Source organism: Pagrus major, chromosome 7 (assembly GCF_040436345.1).
Source record: "Pagrus major chromosome 7, Pma_NU_1.0".
Lineage (NCBI taxonomy): Eukaryota > Metazoa > Chordata > Actinopteri > Spariformes > Sparidae > Pagrus > Pagrus major.
This window is the reverse complement of record NC_133221.1, coordinates 15,246,379-15,266,173: the sequence shown is the minus strand read 5'-3', so window position 1 is coordinate 15,266,173 and position 19,795 is coordinate 15,246,379. Positions and strand designations below refer to the sequence as shown.

At 40.5% G+C, this 19,795-nt stretch overlaps 1 protein-coding gene across 1 annotated transcript in view; it reads left to right on the top strand.

The window, feature by feature from the left end:
• The window catches only part of LOC141000099 (ERC protein 2), a 122,914-nt gene that overhangs the window by 35,204 nt on the left and 67,915 nt on the right, over nt 1-19,795 (top strand). The window contains 1 exon segment of the mRNA XM_073470732.1: nt 377-544. Within this exon segment, the coding sequence (XP_073326833.1) occupies nt 377-544 (168 nt within the window).

Here is a 19,795-nt window from a genome sequence, read left to right as displayed (position 1 = left end):
CCAAATGTCAACAAGTAAATGTGTTGAGACACGTCAGTTCCACTGCTGAATGATAACATATGGGCCACCTGACTGAGAAGTGGAAGAAAATCCTGGTTCAAGCTTTCGTTGTGTTTTTTGTGTATTTCTTTGTATTTCGACAAGTGTTTCTGTTTTTCAGTGTCTTCGCCTGTCCATCAAACTGTCTGTCCATTACAGATTACGTTCAGCCTAAATGCTGGCCAGTCCCATCTGTCTGTCTGGCTAAACTCTATGAATATTGAGTTATATCACCCACTCCGTGATCTCTGTCTGACCATATGTCAGTCTCACTCCCTGCTGGTCTGTCTGTTTGTGCTTCTTATCAGCTTATCAGTTACCTTCTTGTCTTTTCCAGGTAGATGCTTTGCGGGTGCGACTGGAGGAGAAGGAGCAGTTCCTGACCAAGAAGACCAAGCAGCTGCAGGACCTGACGGACGAAAAGAGCACACTAACGGGGGAGATCAGAGACATGAAGGACATGCTGGATGTCAAGGAGAGGAAGGTTAATGTCCTACAGAAGAAGGTAAGTGAGTGCAGATATTTACATCATCACACAGTGCCTGAAGTATTGCATGCAGTGTAGCCAAAGGACATATCAAACAGACTCCTTGTAAGTTAGTTTAACTTGTCAAATGTGACGAGACCTTCTGGAGAGGCCGTATCTTTCACTGGTTCACAAAGCAGAACATTTTTATTAAAGCTGGCTGCACTGATCACAAACCCACGGAGAATTATTACCTGACTCTGCAGTTCCCTTCAGTTCTATGTATCAGTTTGTCTTGCAACAGTAGTGTTTTGGTTCACTCTCATTATTCTTATTAGCTCGTTTCCACCTAAAGTAGGCAGCTATTTTTAGCGAAAAAGTAACCCTGCCCAGAACTGAATGGCAGACAAAGTTAGCTCGTAGCTGGTAAACATAGTAAAAAGCAGAAGCAGCATTGTGGGTGGATGTTGAGCCAAGATGGTATTTCCTTAAACAAAATTAAAGTGTCAGTGTTCTTAACAAATGGATCTATTAGTCTACTCAATCCACAGCAAAAAATAAACATGATAAGTAGGCTGTTTCATTGTTGCTTGTTATAAAATAAATTGTAGCGGTTAAATGATACGCTTTCTCGGCATTGAAAATGTTTAGGAAAAGGTAAAAAGTCTCATTATCAACCAGACGTGCTAGTTGCTTGCCACAGCATATCTTTTCTGTTAAAGCAAGACCAGTATAAACATCAGTAATTAGAAAGAAAAAAAAAGCCCAGTCAAAATTAACTTGGGTGATCCAAAATTGAAATGGTGGAGACCAAAAATAGACTCTAAATAGAAACATCTCTTCTTGACTGCTCCAAAGTTTTCTAACAGGTGGTTTTTTTTAACCATATCAGCTTTATAAGGTGATAACATATCAGTGACCAAAAGATCAATTGATGCAGCTTGAACAGAGTTAGCAAGTCCTGATTATAGTTAGGATTAGGGTGACACTCATAAAGGGAAAAAAAAACAAATTCAAAGAATTCAGTCTTTTTCTTTTTTCATTCTACTTTTGCCAGGAAAAACTAACTATGAAATCACTTTTATAGGGAAATAAAGAAGTGCAGAAATTTGATCAATGGCAGGTTTATTGACTGTCACCACATCAGGTTATTCTCCCTGAATAATCGGCCATATTATTAAAAAATAAATAAAAAATAAAAATGGCTCGCACACTGTCAGGTCAGCCATATCGGCAATTAATTCTCTGTTCTGAGTTCTTGCCACATGATCCTCTTGCTGTCTTTGTGAATAGTGTTTGCTAAATGAATCACTGAATGTGTGCCTACCGTAGTTGATCACTGTCACATATGGTGAACACACACACCGACGTACATTTTACTATGCAGTGGATGAGACATATAAGTGACAGCAACATCTTATTTCTGCTCCCAGAGCAGCACACATCCGTCTATGTGCACACCTGCTCACACACATGCACAAACCCTCTCACCGCGAAGCCTTAATGACTTTTATAAGGTTAGCTATTTAGGCAGGGCCTGTGGCCACCTGTGGTGTGCATGTTGGCAATTCCCCCATAGACCAATTACACACACATAAAGGTTCCCTCTCAACTTCCTTGTTTCCTCTCATGTCCTCAAATTAGATCACCCTCTCTCTCCTCCTGCCCTCCCCCTTGCTGAGTTTAATGGAAAAAAGGCTCCAAAGGTCACATGTAGTGCCATCAGTCTGTGTATGTGTGTGTATATATGAGCAAATGAATATGTTCAGATGCGTTATTACGTTTGTGTGACTTCCAGGTGTTTCTGTGGGAGAAGTTTAACGATGACCTTCATGTGCACCCAGCACTCCTCTGAGTCCCTCCTACAGATTGTACTTAATAAGCTAGTTTGTAGCAGATATATGGGGCCCCTCTGCTTACTGACCTTTTGTTCATGTTTGATACGAACTCGAAGGTTCATTCTGGAGGCATTGGTGGGAAGTTTTTGTCGCTATTGGTGTTTTTTTTAAAGACATTTTTAGATACATTTTACATTTTTTGTTATGTAGTTATTGTGGGCTAATTTACTGTATGCCTCACTTGCCATTTTCATAATTTCAGCGATGGAAAGAGCGACATAAGGTTGGATGATGGCAAATATTTGGTTTGTGTTGGCTGAAGGTTTGTTTCTCACGGCTAGTTTTTATCCCTTCGTAGATGGTTTTCATCTGTCCTTGCAGATGTCCTCACTCTTCCTCTGTGAACCCTGTGCATTTTTCCTTTTCTGTTTTTGTCGCTCCCAATCTCAAAAGCTGTTTGACTCATTCATCATGCCACAGTTTATTTTTTAGAAATCGGAGCAGTGATGCAGCACATTTTGGAAAATGGTCAGCAATATAAAGAATACATGACTTGTGTGGTCAAAAACATACAAATGTTTTCATTCAGCATTAAAATATAATCTGTCTTACATGTGTTTAGATGAAATTATTTGGAGAAGAAGTGATATTTGAATGAAGAACCAGACCATTTTACACTGTGAACCGACAGGTGTTTCACTCCATTAGTCACACTGTATACACTGACCACAATCTGATTGGTATTCCAGACTTCCCATTTCCCATCCATCCCTGGGGGCTATAATTTATAGTGCTGTGTCCCAAGGGTGAGGCAGGACTGGCGCTAGGAGTCATAGCTAGTTTTCTTCATACTCTCTTCAAGTTGCTTCTGGCCTATTATAAAATACACTGAAAAAGGTCTGTGTGTGTTTTAAGTCTTTGCTAGCAAAATAAAGTCTTCCCCAGGCACAAATCTAAAACCCACGGATGTATTTTCAAGGGTGACTCCATGTTCTTCAGCAATGACACTAATCGCACATTCAACAGATGTGTTGAGGCTGACCTGAATGTGAAGCTCACTCTAGTAACTTCAATGAATTTTTATTAGCCTTTGTCAGATTTTTGCAGAATGAAGTAGTTGAACTACTTCAGTACCACCAACAAGAGCTCAGCCATCTCAAATTAGCATGCTTATTCATAATTTTTAAATGCTGTTTGAAGTGTGCTATGGTGACAAAGACCTGTCCTTCAACTGATACCCAATGTAACTTATTTTGTTGTAACAAACACTAAAAATCACTCTTGAAAATGTTGGAAAATGTAACAAAGTTGCACTGTACTGTACTGTAGGGATGAACCGACATACTGCATCTACTGAACATTGGCATCGGCCGCTATTCAACTTGTTGTCCGCTAACGGCCTATTGGCAATTAAAATGACATTCACTTATAGCAGTGGCCGATGTTTATCTGTTGTTACATCAATTTTGCTCTGCACATTCATGGGCTACTGGCCTGTGACACCCTTGCCATCAGTGTGTAAGGCTGTGTAAGTGCAGAAGAAATCTCATCATTGAGTTGTAAACGAGCTAAAAGCACTTACTTGTCAATGATAGAATCTTTGAAGGTTTTTTCATAGATTCTGTGATTGTATTTTTGCTCTTTGGAAGGTTTTTTGCAGAAATTTTCCTTTAAAAGCTGCACTTGCCTTGTTCAATGACACTGGGAGATGATCTGTCTGACATGTTGACAGCCTTGTCGCTTTGTTCTTTCATTGATGCATTATTCTTCTGCATCATGATGTCTGCGCCTTTGCCCAGTGCTTCCCAGCTCCTCTGGATGTCTGTCTTTTCTTGAATGAAGGCTTTCCTCATCTTTTTCCATCTTAAAGGCCTTCCTCTGCTCACACATTGCAGCTTCTTCAGCACTAAAAGCCTTTTTCCTCTTACATTTTTTGTTAAGTTCTTTTTTTCCTTTTTCAGTCTTCTCCTTTTCCAGCTGGAAAGCATCCCCCATTCTCTGGAAGCTAGCCTTTTCTTGAATGTAAGCCTTCCCTTATCTTTGCCATCTCTTCCTTTTATATCTTGAACATCTCCCTGTCATCGATCATGGCATCATCATCAGCATCAAAGGCCTTCTTTTTAATGGGATATTCCCTTCGATCTTCCCTTCGGTTTTTCTTTCCTTTTCCATGTTCTCCTTTTCCAACTGGAAAGCCTCTCTCAACTTCTGCATGTCAGACTTTTCTTGAATGAAGGCCTCTCTCGTCATGGCCATCTCTTTCTTTTCCGTCTTGAAGGCCTTCCTCTCCTCAGACATAGCATTTTTCTCTGCATCAAGGGCCTTCTTTCTTCTTTGCTTTGCCTTGAGTTCTTTCTTTAAGGCTTTTCTGTCATTTTATATGGACTCCTTCTCGTACTGGAAGGTAGTCCTGGTCTCAGCTATTTGAAAGGCCTTTCTCTCCTTGGTCATTCTTTGCCTTTCCATCTCTTCACACAAAAGTTTTTCTCCATGCTTCGTCAACAGAGAGTTTTTTGGCTTTTGCCTCCATCTTCCCATCTACATATGAAGTCAAATATGAAGTCACTTCTTTGACACACAACTGTGTTTGTTAAAGGTTGATAAAATGTTGCAGGTTGATTCCTTTTCCTCACTCTCCACTACTTAAACCATGTAATTAATTAGCTGTTTGGAGCCTTTTGGTCTATTTAATTCTTTGACAGGATTAGCTCAATATTCATCAGCCTCAGCCTTTCCTCAGTTTCAGCTATAGACCGAATCAAAATCTTTGTTGATCATAACTTCCGAGTAGAAAACCCCTGCATGACACACTAGCTGAGATACACTTTAACTGCCTTTTTTTCATTATGTTATTTCAAAGTGTATACATCTAATTCATCTAAAATGTATGTTTGATGCATTAATTTCTAATAACAGCACTTTCACTAACATTGGGTTGGAGAAATAATTTACCTGTTGGGCCACAGACTATAGAAAATGCCAATCGAACCAGGGACGCTCCGATTGCTGGACGACCTGCTCTACCTCCTTTGCGCATATGTAGAAGGGCATCCTGTTGCCAAATGGTCCGGGTGCATACATAACTACAACATCCGCTGTTTGATTCTGTGTCATATGACAAAGGCTGAATACCAATAATATAACATAACAAAAAGAGGAGTCACACAACAGCTACACACTACAGCGTTGTTCACCTCATTTTGAACTTGTGTCTCAAAATTTTGGACTGGGCTTCACCAGGAACAAATCCATTTGTCAACATACTGTCAACAGTTTTACAGTGAATCTGTCTTCAGAAGTCAGGAGTTCCAATAAAAACTGTTTACAGTGAGGTCTGTGGATTACCCACAGTAAGCAGGACATTGTTTCTGGAAAGAGATGTTGCTGTAGAAATTTTAAATATATTTTTTCAACGCTGGGAGCACCACAACTGAAATTCCATCAATCTCTGATGTATTTGGGTGGCGCCAGAAAACCTGGCCAAATAATACTAAAAGTATCTGTATGGCTAGAAACCTCCAGAGGACATGAGAAAAGATGTTTTTTTGTGATTTGGGTGAACCAACCCTACCGTGTAACGTGTTATGAATAATCACTCAGTGGTGACATTTCTAAACAGAAAAAAAAAAATGTTTTGGTGAACTTGTTCAGTGGAATACAAAACTTAAATCCGAAGCCAAAATATTGAAACATTTGGGCTTTTAAGCTATGATTTAGGGAGCCGCACATCCTTTTTCTTCACAAAATATGTCTCTACTCCAGGACGCTATAACTTACAAATCTGTATACAAGGGGAAAGACAGCAGTGCACACTGGAAGCATAACTTGTTTCCTTCCTCGTGTCATACTGTAAAAGTCATTGCATTCCCCTCGTAAAAACAAAGAGCGACCCTGCATGTTTGAAGTCTTCCCAGCACAGGATAAAGCTTTCCCTGATGCTTCCTGTGTCTAAATATCAAGGGCACATTTTCCTCAATAAAGGGGAAGTATTTTGATATGACAAAACATTCTGGATACAGAAAAGGTAAGATGGATCAGCTGAAAATGGGTCACCAGAGATGCTTATGAAAGCTATGTGATGTGTGATTCATCTAAAAAGCTTTGCTGTGACCATTGTTGCTTCGCAACACAATGGGATGAGGTTTAGCTTAGATCATTTTTAAAAGTTTTGGCGGGCCTCCTCCTCATAAAATTATCAGCTCTGAATGACTCAACTAAATAGTTCATAGGGCTAATAGGGCTATTAATCTCTTGTATATGTTCCCCACCGATAAAAGAGTCAATATCTATACCAGACACACACACACACAGACATGTGTCATCCTCTTGGACAGCTTTCAGTGTCATCGAGATGCATCTGTATTATTATGACAAGCTCTCTATCTTGACTACAAACGGGTCCAATTCCCAAACCACCCAGAGTGTTGGTGATGATGACACATGCTGATGACAGTTCAGCTGATGTGTCATAATGTGTTTCTGCCTTTTTATGTGTGTGTGTGTGCGCAACTCGCTCTCTTCCCAGTCACAAGGAATTGACATCTGGAGAACTAAGAGCAAAAACAGTCTGTGGGATGTTTTTGCGGGTGTAATATAAAATGGAAGAGAAGATGATGTAAATAACAACAGGGAGTCTGTTTGGTGTATCAATCTTTAGTTTGTGAATCTCTTCTTGTTGCAGTTCTGCAGTTTTGTATTCTTTGACGAGTAAATCATAACTTTCCTCCCTGTCACTGCGTTCTTTTGGATGTTTTGAGCCATTCTGTTTTTTCTGTGATTGTGTGCCTTACTGGACTGACCTTTTATTAATTTTATTTAATTTTTATGTAGTGTTTAAAGGATAAGTTCACAAAAAACAAAACTATATCACAATAGATGTTTCTGGCTCTTCGCATAAAGACAGCGTTGCCGCATTCTCCTAAACAACTAAAGTAGATGGAGACTTGTTTTGAAATGTAAAAACACAAAAAACAAAAAAAACAAACAACAACAACAAAAAAAAGGTCAAATGGCTCCATGTAGCTTATCCAGTGTAATCCAATTCTCCATAAGCCCTGACATCTCAAATTGATTTGAAAAGATGTTATTTACACCCTCGACGCACAGTCAATGCCTTTAGCTTCGCGGCTAAAGTGAAGATTTTGGCTTAAATATGGGTGTTAAATAATGTGTTCTTAAATCAAATCCGGGATTCCTGGACTTCTGGAGACTTTGATTATGCCAGAGAAGCTGTATGTATTTTTAAAACATTTTCAAAACAAGTCCCCGTCCACTTCAGTTCTTTAGGAGAATCCTGCAACGTTGTTTTGATGTTAAGCACCAGAAATGTTTTTTGATTTCAAAACTTCCCCTGACTTTCCATCGGCATGAGGGTGAGAAGTTAATGATTGAATTTTCATTTTAGGGTGAACTTATCCTTTAAAAAGCTGACTTGGTTTCTACCTAATATTTTAAGTATCAGGTGGCGACTTCATTTATGTAGAAATTAGAGTAATTCAGCATAACCAAATTTATACCTTCTTCTCTGACTTTAGAGTTCAAGGGTCTGTTGCCCCCATCTAGGGCCAAACAATTAATCCAAACATTATTGAAACTGCTAAATGGCCAAGTTCAATATCTGAATCGAAGAAGATTTTTTCATAAAGGCAAAGCATTACAGTGAAGTTTTTGTTTGTTTGGTACAGACCCCAACAAATGTCACATCATCATGATTTTTATCAGGTTTTTTTTCAGTGAAAATGAAAATTGTGATGCAGAAATGATCATTCCAACTAATCGTAAATAATATCAAAATCATATTATCTGTCTAAATAATTTCAATCTTTTTTTATTTTTTACTATATCGTGAAGCCCTACCCCCATGAATGTTTGAAGTGCAGAACTTCTGAAACGTAAATAAGCTTCTTTAGCCCCCTTTTTTTTCCCAACACTGAACATACTGGAGAAATATCCACACAAAGATGGCCCGGCATTAAACCCTGAAATCATTAGAGTTCACTGTCGCAGAGACTACCTTAAACTGCAGCACAGCCATCACTCATTGCTGCCCTATTTTCCATCTCAGAAGAGTATGAGGATTTTTGTCTTCTGCTATGGGGCCTCTCCATGCACTTACTGCACTGCACCATGATGTCATTCCTGTTGTTTGAGCCTCACATTGATCCTAATAGTTAGAGGCTGAATTTAACTAAAAGTAATGAGGAACTGCTCTTTGAATGAAAATAACACATGTTAGGTTCGTGTGGGCATTTTTGGACTTACGTATCACAACACAGAACAGTGGCCGCTCTGTTTGAGCCCTCGGTCTACGAAAACCGTGACCAATGCATAATGATGCGTTTATTTATTTATTTTTTCATTTTTGGTTCCTTTTTTTTTTTTTTTTTTTCCTCTTTTTTCGCCGCGGGGGTAGGGGTGTGGGAGGTACACACGCAGGGCCGGTTGTGGTGCGGTTTTGGCATACATGTGTTATTCATGTTCAAACATTGCGGTCGTCTCAATCCATATTCATGCTTTTAAAAAGGCTGGCTGTGTGCATAGAAGTATAGTATCCCCTATCATGTTCCCTCCCTATAGCAACCACAGACAGGGAGATTCGATTACGTCTGCTAGAGCTGCACTGGACATGTGTGTGTATGTTTGTGTGTGTGTGTCTATATAGAAGGATGCCCTCTACACAAGAGTCTCTGTTATTTATGATAGTGTCTAGCAGGTCTCCCGAGACTTTCTCAGGGGAGCCCAGCTCTGTTTCAGCGCGCCCTCTGCCAGACTCTTTCAGCACTTGCTCTGGCCTGGTGTCATCGCTGGATCTGGCCTGGTGTCATCAGAACGGCACGGCCTTTGATTGTGAAGAAAAGTAGAGAGAGGGAGAGAGTGATATACAGATAGAGATGTTCCCCGGCCTTCTACATTTCCTCTGTTTCCTCTCACCCACTTTGATCTCTCTCTGTGGAGCTCCTAAGTTTATGAGCTTTCGTTTTTGTTGAAATACCCTCCATGTTCTTGTCCTTGTAATTCATGGATCCATACCGTCTAATCTTCTGCTATCAATGCCATATTCACTTGCGCAAACTGCTGTGGCCATGCAGGTTTATGCTGCCCATGTTTTCCTGAAAACCCCTTCACTGCTCCTTTCTCTCTCTTTTCTCTCCCTCCTCCCACATGTTTTACACACCGCCCCAAAACAACACTGGCACTTTTGAGTTTGATGCATATGGATAGCGAGGGGAAGCGCTGCATGTTGATAGAAAGGAAAATATTAGTCCAGCACGGGCACAGTGTTTATTGTATAAACAAACATGAGTATTGCTAACTGCTTTTGTGAACGGATGTGTATGATGGACCATGATCTCTCCGTCCCATTTTAAACTACTTCCTAAAACAGTCGTATAATAAGAACCAAAAAGTTCATTATGTCCAATGTCGCACCCTTTTTAAAAGCTGGGTATGAAACCTCAATACTTTTTGATTAGTGACTAAAATGTGATTACAGAACAGACTATTGTCGGCATCAAATGCTCGGTCAGATTTTTAGTAATGTTTACTTATTACTATTACTTCTTAGTTATCTTTGGTCAGATTATTCCTGATCTAAGTCTGGAAACAGCTCATTTTAATGTTCTCTAAGCAAAGTTCATGAACTTGTAAGACAAAACTGAATTTTATCTGTGTATACATGGACAGTCTTTCTTCAATCTGAGCAAAATCATTCTGATTAGAGATTCCAACTTAACTGTTTACATGGACACAAAAAAACATAATCCGATAAACGTGTGTTTAGATGATTTAGATTTATTCATTCATTACTCACCAGTCATGCTGCTGTCCTCTTGAGCAGGAACAGGAGTCTGAGATGAGGTATCCTCAAACTCTACATACACAGCGTAGCAAGTTATGTCCGCCAGTCGTCACTCTCCTCTTAGATCATCCATTAGTCGTTAGTAGGCTGCCTTCAAAATTCTCCAGCGGTTCTTGATTTAGTCAGTGGTTCGGTAGATTCTGGCTTTGTTCATCTTTTCAAACACTTGTTTGAACAACTTGTTGTTTCGAGCCTTTCAACCCTAAAGGTGTTCTTCTCTTTAATCTATAACTCCTTTGAGACCTCCAACAAATAAGTTGTATCAGCCACAGGCAAGTTTTTGTGCCTCTTCTGTGGAGCGTGAAATTTCAAAGCTACTTACCCAATCCCAGTAATATGCTAAATAAAATGTGAATTCTGAAATGAAAGTAGTAGAAAAAAGCTTTACATTTCTCAGACTAAGGTATTGCAAGAAGTATACTGACACAGAAACTAGGGTTGTACCGATCCGATCACGTGACTCGGAAATCGGGGCCGATCACGCCACTGAAGACTCGATCGGGACTCGGACGTTACGACCCGATCAGAGATCGGTTTTATATATATTTATTTAGTCATTATTTGTATTAGATTGTTGATATATGGGCTATTGGTGATTCAAAATAAAAAAAATAAAATGAGTATTTACTACCACCGTTTACGACATGCGCATGCGCAGAAGACCAGCACGCCAGTTTGTTTTGAAGCGGAGTGGCGAGTTGTGGCGCACCATGTCTGCTGTGTGGAAGTATTTTAAAGTGAGTGACGAGAACGATGCAGTTGCAAACTGTCAGATATGTAAATTTGGGATATCGAGGGGTGGTAAAATATAATAAAAAATAAGGGACACCTTGGATAGTTTTCTTCGATCTTTTTAATTTTTTAAATGTATTATAAGAGTATCGGATCGGGACTCGGTATCGGCAGATACTCAAAAATCAAAGGACTCGGACTCGTATCGGGGGCAAAAAACCCTGATCGGAGCATCCCTAACAGAAACTAGCGTATTGGAACCTGTATTTAAAAAATTTTGAAAAGATACCAACCCCTAAGCAATATTATTCAAGGTTCAAGGGTCATTTGCAGTCCCTTTATGCTACAAAAGAGAAACATATATATATATGGTGAAGTGCTGAGGATGAGTTCAGGAGGGTCTTTTGCTAGACGACAGCAGGGTGAACAGGCCTTTGCTTGTAGTTTAACCTTTAAATGATTTTAAAAGTAGAGCTAAATAAAGCTTGAATATTATTACTGACTGAAGGCTTCTATAAAACATCTAGAATATTTGTTGCATGAAGGCTGACACCACCTTAGTGTCTGACTTCGTCTATATGCATTGCTCTCAAACAGTATGTATATTATGTGTGTTGGCTCATCTCAAAATGACCAAATTGCACTGGCTGCTTCATGAGGATATTGTGCAGCACACAAGTTAATAAACAGATACACTGTGGGGTTGAGTATTCCAGGTGAGCAACTGTGTCTGTGTAACATCTGTATTTCTCGGAGATCCTTATAGATAACCCTTTACTGTACGAGTCCGTTCCAGCGTGTGTGTGATCTTGATAGATCTGTGATGAGGCCACCAATGCCTTTCATCCTAATGGATTCCATCTGACCAATCACAGTGCAGAGACATGGCCACAGATAAGCCTGTTGGAGCTGGGGAGGTTCCGGTAAACAGCCTGTGATAGGCCCCCCTGTATCCCCCTCTGCTCCTATCAGCAATCAGCCAGGGTTAATGGTGAGAGCCCGAGGCGGGCTGATTGGAGCCAGGCTACACATCAGTCAAGACAAACCCAGTGTTGGGCCATGTGTCAGGCTCGAGCTATTCAAGTCCTTCCTGACCACAACACATGAATTTCACGTCGGGAAACCAGACGTGTTCGATGACTCGCCGACGTGATGAAGAACTTAAAGCTGACTGTATCCTGATGATGACACAAGCCATTACTCAGGCTGACCTGTTTTGACCTAACCTGTTGGCAGTCACGTGTCAGAATGTTTTTCATACTGTAAGTGTCTGAGACAGGCAGAACCTGCTCAGATGAGTGTGTGTCACAGTTTGACCCTCTGCCTTTCAGTTAAAACATATGACTGTATGATGTATTTGGCCTCTCTGACCAGATCAGTGTGAAGTGGGCCTGGGTCAGAAGCTACAGGTTGGCACACGGCTGCTGTGGTCCCCACCGGGTGGCCGGTGGTCTTTCTTTCTTTCTTTCTTTCTTTCTTTCTTTCTTTCTTTCTTTCTTTCTTTCTTTCTTTCTTTCTTTCTCTCTCTCTCTCTTTCTCTTCTTTCTTCTTTCAGATCAAAGGGCGTCCATTCTCTCTCTACAAAAAAGAGAAAAAGAAGAGAATTAATACTAATGGTGCTGGGAGCAGAGGAATAAAGCGTCGGGGTAATTACCCAGCAATCACTGCAGCATTCCGCAGCTGAGGGGGGGCAGAGATAGGGTCTTGAGCCTAAAGAGCATGGACGTGGATCAAGTTGGCCAGCACACACACAGACACACTCACACTCACGTACAGACTAGCTTGCACAAGTGCAATCTGTCTTCATTGAGCACTTCTGGGTCTGCAGGAGTCTCTCCCTGCTCATTTTGCTCTGTGGTCGAGCAGAAGGAATCACTATGAAAACAACACTCGCTTCGTCTTCCTCGCTGTTTCTCTGTCATTCTCCGCGTGCATGTCTGCATCTGTGTTGTGTGTGTAAGTCTGCATGTCTGCGTGTGTGTGCTGGTGTCTATAACATATGTATGAATGCAGTGGAGGGTCTCTGTGTGAATGACTTTCTGAAGGAATGTGTGGGGGAGGATGTCTGCCTGTCATGTGTGTAAGTGCTATGTGCAGCCGCCATTGCCTGAACCTGGCCGGACATTCAAGATAATAATCACAGCTTGATTGTGTGTGTGTGTGTGTGTGTGTGTGTGTGTGTGTTTGTATTCCTCCAAGATCGGTGCTGTATGTTGGGAATAAGCCACACGTTACAGTGGATGTACAGAATTAGACAAGAGGAGTTGGTTTCCTGTTTGTGTATGTGGGTCCTTATGCAAATGCCTTTATGCACATAGACATACAGTGGGCGTCATTTACCTTGCTACTTAAATATTTTTGTTTCCCTAACGCTAAAATAGGATTTATTTAAGTGTTTGGGTTTTTTTTTGTTTTAACTTTTCAGACATTCTACAAAAAATAGAAATTAGGTTGCAGTTTTCTGGGTAATCTTTCAGTTTTATTAATGAAAGGAGAACATTTGGAGAGTTTTTGTTCTCTAGTTTGGCAACGATATAAGATTAGTTGCAGCTTATGGAAATAACTCAGGTGCATCTGTAGCTCACACTGCCTCTGCCTTTGTTTGTGCTCCAAACCAGGCAATAATGGTATAAATGTTAACATAAATTCTTACTTTTCAGAAACAAAATGTTTTTGGTGACGCAGTTATTTGTGAGGAAATAACTGAAGACTTTTTGAATAATCACATATGTTAGTGCTTTTTCCCTGGCAATAAAACAAACGAATACAGAGCAGTCCAGGCAGCAGTGTTGTCAAAAATATGGAAATATCGATAAGCATCAATACTGAATATTTGAAACAGTTTCAATACTCCGTATTTGCACTCTCCTCTCTGACAGCAATGTAATACATGCTGCCCTGTTGTGCTTAACACACAGTACACACAGTACATGTAGCTTCTTATATTTACCTTTTGATAAAAAACAAAATTTTATGCCCTCAATGTTTTTTCCCCATGGTATCGAACTTGGTATCGATTATTGATATTTTCCAAAATATTCTATCGAAATTAGACATGCCTGTATTGTGACGATGCTACCAGGTAGACTGTGGTTTAAAATATGTGGAAAATGACTGTAGTGTGCTTTTGGCCTACAAACAATATTAAAATAATTGGGTAAGGCCTTGCCTCCTAGCTTGCTGATGATGGCAGCACTCATCTGTCATGGAGGTCTTGTCTGCAATTCCTTGCAACTCCTGACATTTTGTCTGCATGCAGTACTTTACTTTTTTGTTATTTCAAGTATTACGTGTTGCAACTGTTGTTTCACTCCTTTCATTCGCATTCCATAAATGAAATTAGAGTTATGATATCTGTAATTTGTTCTTAAATTATAACCTTTGTGAGCCAGATACCCCAGCCACTGAATAATTTGTTTGATTTTAGTGTTGCCTTCTTTTTTCCTGATCTTTTTTCAGTCTATTTAACTTAATTTCTCTCTATTTCTTACTTTGTGGGTGTTCTGCTTTCCTTTTATTTGATGTTTCTGAGGCTGTTCTTTAGTTGTTAAGATATAATCAAGGTCATGTGAAGTACAAAATGTAAAACTTACATCATGCATATTCATCTGCGATCTGTACGCTTGCTCCTCTGTATTTATAGTGTATTTCTCTCGGCTTTTGCGTATGTTTGTGTGTCTGTGCGCGTGCATTTAAATGAGTGTGTGTGGACACAGAGCACCTTTGTATTTCTAAACAGGCACTGGTGGTTAGGAGCAAAATGAATGTTGGGGCAATTGAGAGGAAGCTGCTGCGAGAGTCACAGGCCTCGGTCGTAATCGTAGTGAAACCCATTGAAAATTCTGTCTCTTTCCTTTGCTCCCAGTTTCACTTTGACAAAACTTTTTTGGGCTGTAGGATAGGCGAGAACCTGCTTGTTTGGCTTGTCAGTGGGGGATCCTGCCTCTGCATGGTCCTTTTTGGTTTGGATGGGAAAAAAAAGCTTTGACCAACAGATCAAAAAAGCCCAGAAAAGGCCTCTTTTTTAAAAAAAAAATGTTTTAACTCTTCTTTGTGACTCTCTTTTTTCTCTCCATGAGGAGGAAACTGTTTTCCGACAGAAAAGAATAATGACCTATACTTTTCCTTGTTTAGAAACGTGTGGATGATTTCAGAACCTGTGCTTCTTGACCCTCCCTTCGCTCCCTCCCTCTCTCGGGCACCACTCGTCTTATGAAGTCATTGTGCTCCGTCGCTCTGTTCGATAACAGACGAGTAATGGCTCCTCGAGCAAAGCAGCATGACATCAGGAAGGTCATTTGAGGGGAATAGGGCAGAGGTGTCATTTGCTGCTTTTTGTGTTACCTTGTCCCCTTGCATTCCCAGCCAGTCAACTCAGCTGGTCTGTGGAGATCTGGTGGGGACTTAACAGCTATATTGTGGCAGTTGCCTTTCAGTAGTTAACTCCATTTGTGGAGTGTAATGTTTCCTGACAAACACATGTTTAGCTGCTACTCTTATTCAGGGAAATTTCCAATGAGGTGTAGAAGATTGAGCATGTAGAAGGTGAAGGTGAAGGCCTTGCTTAATTGTGCAAGTAAATTCGGAGAAAACACAATTTTTCATTTTAGCTGAACTCTGGAGTTGTCACAAGTGGATAAATTGGACTGTTTGCCACATGGGGGCGCCAACTTACACAGTATCCAAGCTCCAACACGTCTGTCGGACTTGCCCATGTTGCTCTGTTCCACAGGCAGAGACGGGGTGGTGGTGGTGGGACAGGGGTTAAATGAAGTGCAAGCACCCCCTCCTCACACTGAAAAGTTCACTGTCTTCCCTGAGCTTCATGACCAGACTGTGCTTCTCTTTGAAGAGCCACATCTGAGTGCTCCGGAGCTGGAGGAAGTCCTTTATTAATGTGGGAATCAACAAACGCTGATAGCAGGAGATGGGAACAGTATGCAGGTGTCCATGTTTGAGTATACTGTAACTGACACACAAGCATAATAAAATTCCAAGTTTAATATGTACATGCTTTGCTTGGATCGCAGTACGTGATTGTGGAGGACTTAAAGTAGCAGTATGATATTTCCAGAATGTCTTCTTTCATCGTGATTCGGTCTGACTCTGACCTAGATTTCTCTTGGGAAGTACACTGTGTGTTACTACATATTGTTCAGTTTGCGGTTATTGTCCCTCTGTGTATATGTGTGTGGCTATGTGTGTGTGCACGAACGTGTCAGTGCCAGGATCTCTGGGTTTTTACAACTGTCCCTGTCATATTTTCAGAGGCGATGACAAGCATAGAGAAATGAGTTGCCTCTCAGAAAGGGCGACCAATTATTGTTTGGTATTTTTATTGGTCCAAAAGAGTTTTAAAAATACAAATGATTTTTATGGTGGTCACGCTCCACGCTGGTCTCCTTTGTGTTCTGCAGAAATGATTCCTCTGGAGGCCACAGAGTTCTAGCCCTTAGTTTGGATGGAAGACAGACGGGTCGACCGAGTTTGTGGTTCTGCTCCGGAACAAGCTGCTTTTAGATCACAATTTTTTTCGCCAGAGACACAGGGCCTGATACTGTTTCACCAGCTTCTCTCCCATTACATTAGAAGGCAGCTTGTCCTAATCATGATCAGACTCTCCAGACTGCAAACACAATGACACACCAAGGTTCCCAAAGGATTTCAAAGCCCACTTGAAAGAGAATCAAAATTGTTTTGTTGACAACTATTTACTTTGTAACTTAACATGAATATATGGCAGCTATTGTTCGAGACTTCCCCTCCCTAATTCAAAATATTTGTCACTCATTTGAGGATGAATACAAGCCAAATTTCAATATAACCGACCACTTTTAACCCACTAGTTCCACCAACTAGTTGATAAGTTAGAAACTGGAGGCAGCATCACCAAGTTTATCAGATAATTTGTTAACCAGTGATTTGGTTGCAGTATCTCAGTAATTTCTAATATGGCAGCTGTAAAGCTCTCTGTATCTTTTCTTTTTCATAATTATGTCAATAATATTTAGACTATGTTGCTAAACTTGTTAGCAAGTAAAAATCACTAGTTCATTATTATATATTATAGTTCATTGTGTTTTGATTGATTTGAGTTTATAATACTTATTTTGTATTATTTGTGAACCATCTTTCCCCCTTTTTTTTTGTACAGTACATTTTTACCTCTGCATAGGAGGTCATGTTTTAACCTGTGTCTGTTGGTCGGTCGGTTTGTCAGCAGAATTACACAAAAAATTTCCACAAAACTTGAATGAGGATTGCGAGATAGTTTTTTTTTTTTTTTTTTTTACTTTTTGTTAAATTCTCAGAGAATCCATGCATTAGCATAAATCTTGATGAAAAAATTAGGCCTATTTTAAGCGGCTGGTAGCTATGACCGAACATAAAAGGGGGACTCTTGGGCTTTGGCGGAGGTATGCGCTCTACGTAGTGCCATTCTAGTTTGTCTTTGTTTTTACATAAATATGTTGATGACAATTAGGCGATTTAACAACTTCTTGGACTTGACTTTTTAAAATTTGTTTTGCTTCTTGTTTTTAGCTGGTTGTCTACTTTTATTGCCTGTTGCTGTTTTTATATGTTCTGTTGTTTTTCTTTTCTATGTCTTTTGAGACAGAGTTCCTTTGTTACGTATGTTCTTGAAAGGTGCAATATATATTGATTTAAAATTACTCATATTTTGCAAAAGTTGCTGACTGACAAATCATTAGTGCGGTTGGGCAATATGGCCTTAAAATAATATCTCAGTATTTTTAGGCTGTAATGCAATACACGATATACAGTTTATCTCAATATTTTTGAAATTTCCTCAAAAGCACTTCATAACTACATTTTTGACCAAATGCCTCAATATTAATATTGTGACAATATTGTAGGGATGACTATTGGTACTTTCACAAAACATTAGCACAATGAGATTTATGATAAATAATCGTCAGTAATGGGGATTTAATGACTAAGTGGTTAAAGGCAAGTAATAGAACAAGAAGAACAGTCTAGTGAGTTCAGAAAATGACATCACTTTACTGTAATGCAGCCTTTAAAACCAGGAAAAGACATTTATGCCATATCATAATATTCAAGTCTCAGACGGTATATAGTCTCATATCACAATATCAATATGTATTGTATATATTGCCCAGCACCTGATCACTGGTAATCAAATCTTCACATCCCACCACCTCCTAATGCTTTAGTACTTTACTATTCAGCTGTATTTTGGAGCTGCAACTGTGCAAAGTCAAGGTCAGTAAAAGGTAACCACGCATCAACACTCCCTCCTTTAAGGGGAACCTGGTCCCCTCCTATCAGCTCGTTGATAAAGTTATCGGAGTCAAAACAGTACGGCTGTAAACAGTGGGGGGCATGTGTGTGGGAGAGGCCTGAGACAGACGTCATGGTTTCTCAGGAGGTAACACACTCACTGAGAAAGACAGTCCACACCGCAGTGCCCGGCCTATAGAGTCATGGTAGCTGACTATCGTAGGTGGTCTGCTTCAGCGGGAGGTGTGTGTGGTTGGAGAGTGGGATGACATATGCACAGTGGTTAATGATAAAAGCCTGTGTGTGTGTGTGTCTGGCTGTGTGTCTTTGTGTGTGGGTGAGATGCGGGAGTATAGTTTGAGGTAGCCTCATACACTGAGAGATAAAATGAATGACTGCTGTTCTCATCATAACAATTGAGCTACTGGGAGGGAGGCCCATCTCTCTCTCCCAGAAAGGCATACGGCTGCCCCGAGCCTCGCCTGTCCACAAAAGGCATTTCTTTCCGTATGTTTTGACTTGCAGAATTCTGACAGAATTCCTTGCCCTCTTTCCCATATCCACGGCTCCCGCGGCTCGTTCCTCATCCGCCGATATAACGTTTAAGTTGCGTTGAACGTTTTTCTGCCCAATTTCACAGAAGGCCCAGCGACGAGGCTAAATATTTCATCAAGGGGTTGTTATTTCGTGCGACCAGGCCAAAGCAAACTTCAGCCTGGTGAAGAATGTAATCATTTATCTAAGACCAGAGGCGACATGCTCAATTCGACCTGAAACAGGGCCATGTGGTGCCCATAGGAACGGGGAGCATGGGTATGCATGAGTGCATGTGCATGTGTTTTTGTGCATATTTAAGGTATGTCAAAGCTACTGAGCTGCTACAATTAGAGGCCAAAGCGAGATATTTAGTTTGTTTGCCATTTATTTACTGCATGTTGGAGGGGTGGTGGTTCACCGGTGCTTCATGAAGTGGAGATCATGACTTATAATGTGTCTAGCTTTAGCTTTCGAGTGCTTACGTCCTTTGGAAAATACATGAAAAGCACCAATTCAGCCCACACACTTAAAATGAGCAAAACAAATGAGAATAAATCAAGAAACCCATGTTATCCTCACTTCTATCAGTCCCTTTGTCTCTAAAAGTGTCCACCCAAATATCCCATCCAACAGTCATGAATTGCTGGGAATTTTTATATGACTTTGGTAGTGTGAAGCTTTCCCATCATTCCCTGAAGGGTTGAATGTCCCTATCGCTTGGGCCGACCTAGCAGAGCCTGTAGCTTGGTTTGTGTAATGACTGTCATTAACCTATCAAGATCTGCCGAAGGTCCCTGGCTGCTTTTTCCCACCCCCCATGCCACTTTCCCTCCATTGCCAAAACCAAGATGGCTCTTTTAAATCCTCGCTCTCGTCCTCCGGGGACCAGAGAACACCAAAGTCTGCAGTCTAATTGGATTCATTTGTAAAATAGCTGCGGAGATTTGGACATTATCTATCTATGTACCCATGACTGGAATGCAGCTCATTCTCCCCACTGGACATTTTTACTCTGTCACCATTTCAGTTAAAATGCGGTCTCTCAATGGCCTGAAGTGT